Below are 8,042 nucleotides of genomic sequence, written 5' to 3'. Positions count from 1 at the left end.
GGTGAGACCCTGGGGAGGGGCAGCTACAGCCTCTACTCCACTCCTCCCCTGCCTGCTGAAAACACATGACAGGGGGAAAAGGTAAGGGAGTTGCATGTGCATGAGGGTGGAGGAGAGGAGGCTGACACAGGCACATAGGCTGAAGCTTCCCCCTCCCCGGGGACTCACCACATGCTGCTGGTATGGAGCCAGGTAATGTGAATTAAAACTACTACAATTTCAACTACTGAAATGATTCCGAATGCATTTTTAAAATCAGCATAGGCTATTGGAACCTGTCACCAGCTGAAAATGTAATTCCTGGTGACAGGTTTGCTTTAAGATTCTTCCTAATTTGGAAAAGCCTGACAGTTGGCCCTTTAGCCAACAAAACCTTGAAGTAAATTACTTTCCAGTAGTATGTAATTTCTTCTTATTCACCACCTTTTCAGCACTTGACAGATATTATATCCCCAAAGTATGTATCTGTACTAAAATGATGATAACCCCTGTGCCAAATTTTTGTCATCTAGACCATAAATAATCGCTTTTTGTAAATCTTTATTAGAGAAGTCTACATTGTCAATAATAAAAAGTTTGCATGAAATGCTTACAGACATAGAGAAAACTTATAAATAGCCTGTAACAAGTAATTTTTCAAGTATTTTATCTTTTATTATGTTTTTTTATAGTTACAAAAGTATTTAATAGTAAAGCATACATTTCAACAAAAAATGTAATTCAATTTAATAAAAAAAAAAATAAAAAAACAAGTACATTTCTTTTAATGTAAAATATAAATAAAGCTCAATTTTTTTCAGTGTTTACATTCTAGCAAAACTATCCCGCTAACACCTATGAAGTGGTGTTAACTGTATAAATAAGTCCATTTGGCTTATAATCAAAAACCCTAACCTGTCAGACATATTTAGAAAACTATTTTATGCTTGTGAAATAAAAAGATACTGGTAAACATCGAGAACATAAAAACTGTAAACATTCACATGAACAAAAATAAAGCCCTAAAAGAAATATATTTCCAGTTTGTGTCCAGTTTTACAATTTTATTTTATTAAATTATTCCAGGATCTTACAAATAAAAAACCCTCCCACTTAAATTGTAATTTTTTTTTTACTGGACTATAAAAAAATCTCACTGGTTATGCTATTGTGGCTCATAAATACACATGAAATAATATGCTTTCAAATATTAATCTCTACTATATGTAAATGATGGTTTTAAGAAAAAGAGTACACAGGTGAAACAAAGAGTATGTAGAATATGAAGTCTTTCAACAAATAAAACTGCAGCTGTTTAAGAAGTTGTACATGTCTTCAGTACATAATGAAAAGATGTCTCCTTACTATCGCTAACCAACTATAATTATACCAAAGAGAACCAAATAAAAAGAAATCTACCATTATAATCAACATGATAAACTAAATACACTTACTCCACTTACTTACTTAGATCCAGGCACTGTGACAGTGGTAATATTATTTCTTATATTTGTTAACCATGGCCTCCTTCCTTCCAAATCAAAATTTACCCTTTGCTCCCTCAGTATTACTGCTGAGGATGCACTAATTTTAAAAGTTTTAAACATTTTTAAAATTTTAGAAGGAAGGAGGCCATGGATAACAAATATAAGAAGTTTACCACAATCATGGTGCCTGGATCTATGAGTAATTCTCCCTGGTTTATCATGTTTTTGTTTCTTACAGACAGAAAGAAATACATGGTTTCTTTTTTTTTTTTTTACAAGGGTTAAGGTTGAGAGTATTATCACAGTTCAGTTACATTAACTGCACTAGATAGGTGCAGCAACATCAGAAATAACCAAGGAACAGGTATTAAAAAGTAACCCTTGTTTTTCTAACACCATATACCCCATTTAAGTAGTATCTTTGTACATGCAGGTTGCCGTTCTAAAAGTAAAAGCCTATAAACTCCAGTTGTAATGTCATCCACCTACCTCTTCATTTAGACACCCATTACTATGATTCATTTTCTTGCTTCTTTGTTTAACTTTTATTGCTACTCTTGGAATTCATATTCATTAAAAAGGTGTTCCCATCTAAGGCATTAATTATATATATAATGCATATTTTTAAAAGTATGGAGTATGGTTGCCTTTAGAACCCTCACTTAAGAGTGTAGAGACTGCCATTGCAAATTCCTTAAATGAAAGTTCCTTCCACCTCATTAATATTGACTATATTTTTTAAACAAATGCTTTATCAACTGTGTTTAGATCTACACACCTTCAACAGTGTGACCGACACCAGTAAAGCTTATCTTATGAATATGCTACACATTCATAAAGGTTTTAACACTTTAAAAAATATAAATAAATCATATTTAATTGGCTACACACTATTCATGAATAAATGGGTGAGTTTGTTGAACAATGTTACAATTATTCCAACAATAACCACACAACAGGCCCATATTCTAATTATTCTAGTGCATGTTTATTCAAACACCTTTTTTATTAATAGTATAAATACAACCAGACCGAACTAGAACTTGTTGAATAGAGGAGGTGTGCTATGGTCACACTGCATGTCAAACGGTTAGAGAAATTGCTAAAAATATAGAGATATATGCATCCCATTCTGTTGTAGCAATAAAATGTATTTATACCTCAATAAAGAACCTATTGTACATGACAAAAACAAGTAAACATTATGTTTCTGCAAAAAAAACAAAAAAAATTCTAACTATGATACCCACTGAATGGACGATCATTAATGCGATTGTGTGGATATGAGAATTGCATGCGCTGTGTCAGTGACCAACCCAAAGAATCAATCTAGTCTTACTTCTTTATCTGTGACTGTGCGTGTATCTCTGAGTCTTCTGAACGTTCCTAATGCTGGACTATTTTGTGTGTTTGCCAGTCTGCAGTAGAATATCGAGGTATGCCACAGTTCCACAACGATTATTGACTGTTGATTATTGATTGTAGTGGTAATTCGTAAAAAAAAAAAAAAAGAGTTCATAAACTGAATATTATCACAACAAATATTATCATAAATAGCTATTGATAAAGGGACCAGATGCCCCGAAACAAGGCTAGGATACTCTATATTGGCATTCGATTTTTGAACCATTTCTAAGGATTACCACTATACAATAATCGTTGTGGAACTATTACAAAACTTGATATTCTACTCAGGACCGGTGAACACACAAAGCAGTGCAGCAGTAGGATTGTTCGGAAGACACAGAGATATACAGGCAGTTGGCAGCACGCGGGAAAAGGTAGACGAGATTGATCAGAGTCTTTTGGCTCTAGTAAGGTAGAGCAAGGTGGAATATGGCTCCAGGAAGGGATCAGTGTTCTCCGGTTCAAGTAGAGGCATCTGCTACCAAACCAGCCACAGTTCCCTCAAATGATATCAGTCAACTGAGAGATACACCTAACACAAATATGACCTTAAAGGGGTATTCCCATCTGGGCATTCACATTTAATTTTATTCATTTGCCATATGTAAACATTTCTTCAATTGGATGTTATTAAAAAAATGTTCCTGTGTGAAGATAATTTCTCATAAATGTAGTCATGTTGTCCCTTAGAAACGAGATAACTTCCTCGGATATGACCACCTCACATTTTGGCAGCATTGGCCAGACATGCTCTGTTGAGTCCTGCCTGACTTCCTGGCTTCAGCGTTCATTACCACAGGACGGCTGTGGGATATGCAGTAGCTCCCGGACATTTCATATACAAAAACCTTTTGTTTCTTTGGGCAATCCCTCCAGCAGAGGTGACAGTATCCAAGGACACAGTCTTGTTTCTAAGGGACCATATCACTACATTTCTTCACACACGCAATTTTTTTTAATAACATCTAATTGAAGAAATATATATATCAGATTAATGAAACTGAATGTGAATGCCCATATGAGAATATCCCTTTATGCCCCAGTTATTAGCTGTATATAAAAAAACAGTATGCACATAAGTGCAAATCCATTGGAAGGAATATGGGCATATGATAATTTTATGCAACACCAATAGTTTATGACTTATGACTCTTAATTATTCTGAGTAGTATATCATACGGAGGTTTTACGAGCCAGGGCCCAGGCTATACAGTGACTACTCTATCTGCCAGTATATTGATTAACCTGGTCTGGTCATTCTTAGCATGTTATTTTTAGTATTTAACTTTATTGAATTTGATGTTGAACACGCAATACATTACAATTCACTGGATTTGTCACTTGTTTACACTGACAAGGTGCATGCAATTCTCATATCCACACAATCACATTTATGATTGTCCATTCAGTGAGTATCATAAAGTTACATTTGTTTTTGCACAAACATAGTGGTAGTGGTAGTGCATATATCCTTTTATTTTTTATCATGCTTTAAACCAGGGGTCCCCAAACTACAGCCCACGTGCGGCCAGCGGACCGTTTCTATCCGGCCCCCATTACTTGGCGCACCTGCGCCAGGCCCCCACGGCCTTTGACAGTCGGGCAAGGACCTCCGTCTGTCCAGACAGGAAGCTCTTGCTCGTCACTACGACAACCCCGGCGCACGACGTCATCACACAGCCGTGCACCCCTTCCTGCCTGGCCGCGGCAAGAAGATAGAAGACGCACGGCGGGAGACTGAGGCAAGTACAAGGTTTTAGGCAGTAAAAAGATCGGGGCCGGGGGCCCAATATATGCCATAATTAATTATGGGAGCATAATAGAAAATAATGGTGGAGGGGCAGCATAGGAAAGAATTAATTAGGAGGGACAGCATAGGAAATAATTAATTAGGAGGGACAGCATAGGAAATAATTAATTAGGAGGGGCAGCATAGGAAATAATTAATTAGCAGGGGCAGCATTGGAAATAATTAATTAGGAGGGGCATCATAGGAAATAATTAATTATGAGGGGTAGCATGTGAAATAATTAATTATGAGGGGCAGCATAGGAAATAATTAATGAGGGGCATCATAGGAAATAATTAATGGTGGGGGCAGCATAGGAAATAATTAATGGTGGGGGTCAGCATAGGAAATAATTAATGGTCAGGGGAATAGGAAATCATTCATTATGAGGGGCAGTCTATAAAATAGTTCACAAGGCAGTGCAGTACATTATATAATTAATTTAGGGAGGGCCCAGTGTATTACGAATGCGGTCACATGTACCGCTATTTACTTTTAAACTTTAATCCGGCCCTCCAACGGTCTGAGTGGTGAACGGCCCCCAATGTAAAAAAATTGTGGACCCCTGCTTTAAACTGTTGTGTGACTCACTAGAACAACTTACCTTTAATGGAAATCCTGAATCAAATAGCTAAAGGCTTTAGGCTTAACAGTTAGATGCATTCTGCTTCCCAAATTTTAGTAATATGACACAGTGGCAAAGTAAAGTTCAATGCTATGATTATTTATGCTAATATTTTTTTATCTACACGTCTATGTTTGTCTACATGTGACAAATTCATTTATTTTCAGAGTAGCAACTTACCATAAAGTTGTTGTAAAAATTGAAGCTGCACTGGGATTTACTGCTGTGGGCAAAATATTATATTTTTTATTTTAGACAGTTTTCATAAATCTGCTTTAATGTCTTGTTTATATTCTTAAAACAAATTTAAAATTTGCTTCACTGCGCCGGTGAAGTCAGGAAGGAGGGAATAAGTGCCACAAAGATGCGTTTATTAGCACTGAGCGGCTTGGATGACGTTCACAGGAGCACCCAGGCATCATTTAAATATTTTTACAAAGTGATTTCTGCTGGATTTAAGGATTTTCAGCGCTAATGAAGATAAGATCTTGTTTTAGGATCATGACAAAGGCACGTAATTTTGCTTAGATAAAAACAAAAGTAGTACATTTGCTTTAAAGTGTTGCGAAGAATTAAAATACAACACATTTAGCCATCATAAAGAACTGCAGATTGCGTGGGTCATAAAACCTAGTATGAATTTGTTTTGAAAGAAATCTATACATTATAAACATTACAAATACTTTTTTTTTCCTTAGTAAACAAACACGCTGCTTTACTGTTGCAATTAATAAGATGCTCAGTGTGAAAGGTGGTTTAGTTTCAATACAAATTGCTGTTTTTTTGCTTGAATGGTTTAATCTAAAAGGATTAATAATACAATTTACAATTGTTTTATACACAGTTTTAGTGTTAACATACCACTATAATAAGTGATTTCATATGGTAAATTAGGACTCAATTCATACATAATAGAATAAGGGCAATATATATACAACATGTTTTCTAAAAGGAAATATTGTAAATAATTAATTAAAATCAATGTAATTTCATATAATTTTGCATATTCTTAATAGTGAATAAAATCGATTTAATGTCATTTAATTTTGCATAAGTAGTCAAGTCTTAAGGCCATAAAATAATATAAATTACAGGTGAAAGGGTATTCAAATATGTGTGTTTGCATGTGATGTCCACGAAACATGTTTTGAAGACGTTTTCTTTGTTAGAGATGAGCTTCATTTCCTTACTACTGCACTCAGGGGGAACTGTCATTAACAGAATGATATACAACTGTGCGAGACTTACATGCATTAAATTGAAACCAGAATTGTATCACTTTATTTTCATTTTTGTGTTAGGGATTCAACACAAGGAAAACTATTCATGTAAAGCGGAGTCTTCTTTACCATCGGGATTAAATCTATTTAATGTAGTACCATAACGAGGGTTCGACTCGGCACCATCCACATCTGAAGAAACAAATGTACTCTTTTGTCGACTGGTGCGGCTGTCACTTTGACAATGGCTTGGTAGTCCTGAAATGGTAGTGTGTGTTGATGAGCTTTCCTTCATTCTTGACTGCACAGAGGGGAGTGAAGTAACAAATCCCAAGGCATTCTGGGCATCCAGTGAGCCATCTGGATCAATCATTGCATTAATTACTAGAAAAGAAGGAATCACACAAATAAACACAATTGGTTTACATGAATTTAAATTCGATTTAAATTCTAATTCTATCCTGGCCAGGCAGGGATAGGCCCTCCCCGATATTTATTTTGTATCCAGTAGTCAGCTCCTGCACATGGCTGTAGAATCCACAGCCATGTGAATGAGCCCACCGAAAGACATAGGGATGTGTGGTAGCTGTAGATAATACACTACGTAGTGTGTTCACTGGGCTCTATGAAGCTTGGTCATCAGGCTGTTTGTCCATCCTGTCAATTATGGGCCAGGACCTAATCCTGCGTGACTATGCAGCAACAGCTTTATTTCACCATCAATGTCTCACAGCTTGCAAGCAGTAGATCATGCTCCTCTACTTTTTATTTTTCTGTCTACAGAGCTGTGTAAAGGCTGTGTTTTCTGAGAAACAAATGTCTTTGTTTCTCTTTCATACTCTGGTGTAAAGAGCTGTGTAATATGTAATCAGCTTGAACTGATGTTTCATTGCTACCATTGTGGGGACTGTATGACCTTTTGATCACTTATTATAAAATATGTGTTGCAAAATGGTGAAAAAGTGGTGTCCAGCACTCAGCTCAGCCCGTGAGCCCTCTTCATACATCCCTTATACCTCTGCGCCGTAGAGCTACGGCGCAGAGCGTTAAGGGGTTAAAGGAAACCTGTAATCAGAAATAGGCCTAATAAATGATTACCAGTATGTTGTCTAGCAGCTTTACACCTTCCAGATCATGGTTCTCTCATTGCCCAGCTTGGTTCCATCATCCACAAAATCAACTTTGAAGAGAGATGTAAATTGCTTGTATAAAGTCAAGGAGGCGGAGAGTTTAATGTGGAAGTCAGGCTCTCCCTGCCACAGAATGCCTCTTCCCTTGTGCACAAGATTTCTGGATATCTGGTTAGTGATTTCTCTGGGTGCAGGACTGTCAATTAAAATGAAGGCAGCGTTCTAGGGAAGAGAGAGCTTGACTTCAGTGTTAAAATCTCTGCCTCCTTGACTTTATACAATCAATTTATACCCGCTTCAATTGCATACAGCTTTAGGACCTTATTGCTTAGGTTTAGAGGCATGTAGAGGGACAATGAAGGGATAGAGGCAATGCTTTCTAATGGCAGTTTATGAAAATATATT

At 36.4% G+C, this 8,042-nt stretch overlaps 1 protein-coding gene across 3 annotated transcripts in view; it reads right to left on the bottom strand.

The window, feature by feature from the left end:
• Positions 1-1,656: 1,656 nt before the first annotated feature.
• Positions 1,657-8,042, bottom strand: part of CEP170 (centrosomal protein 170) — a 92,898-nt gene continuing 86,512 nt past the window's right edge. For 2 of the 3 annotated variants that reach the window (XM_072141159.1, XM_072141161.1), the window contains exon 18: positions 1,657-6,891. In XM_072141159.1, the coding sequence (XP_071997260.1) occupies positions 6,608-6,891 (284 nt within the window). In that variant the 3' untranslated portion in view covers positions 1,657-6,607. Of the gene's footprint in view, positions 6,892-6,981; positions 7,860-8,042 lie in introns of those variants that run through there. The other variant, XM_072141162.1, reaches the window with a different exon arrangement.

Source organism: Engystomops pustulosus, chromosome 3, assembly GCF_040894005.1.
Source record: "Engystomops pustulosus chromosome 3, aEngPut4.maternal, whole genome shotgun sequence".
Lineage (NCBI taxonomy): Eukaryota > Metazoa > Chordata > Amphibia > Anura > Leptodactylidae > Engystomops > Engystomops pustulosus.
The sequence above is the reverse complement of the archived record's forward strand: the minus strand, read 5'-3'. Positions and strand labels throughout refer to the sequence as shown.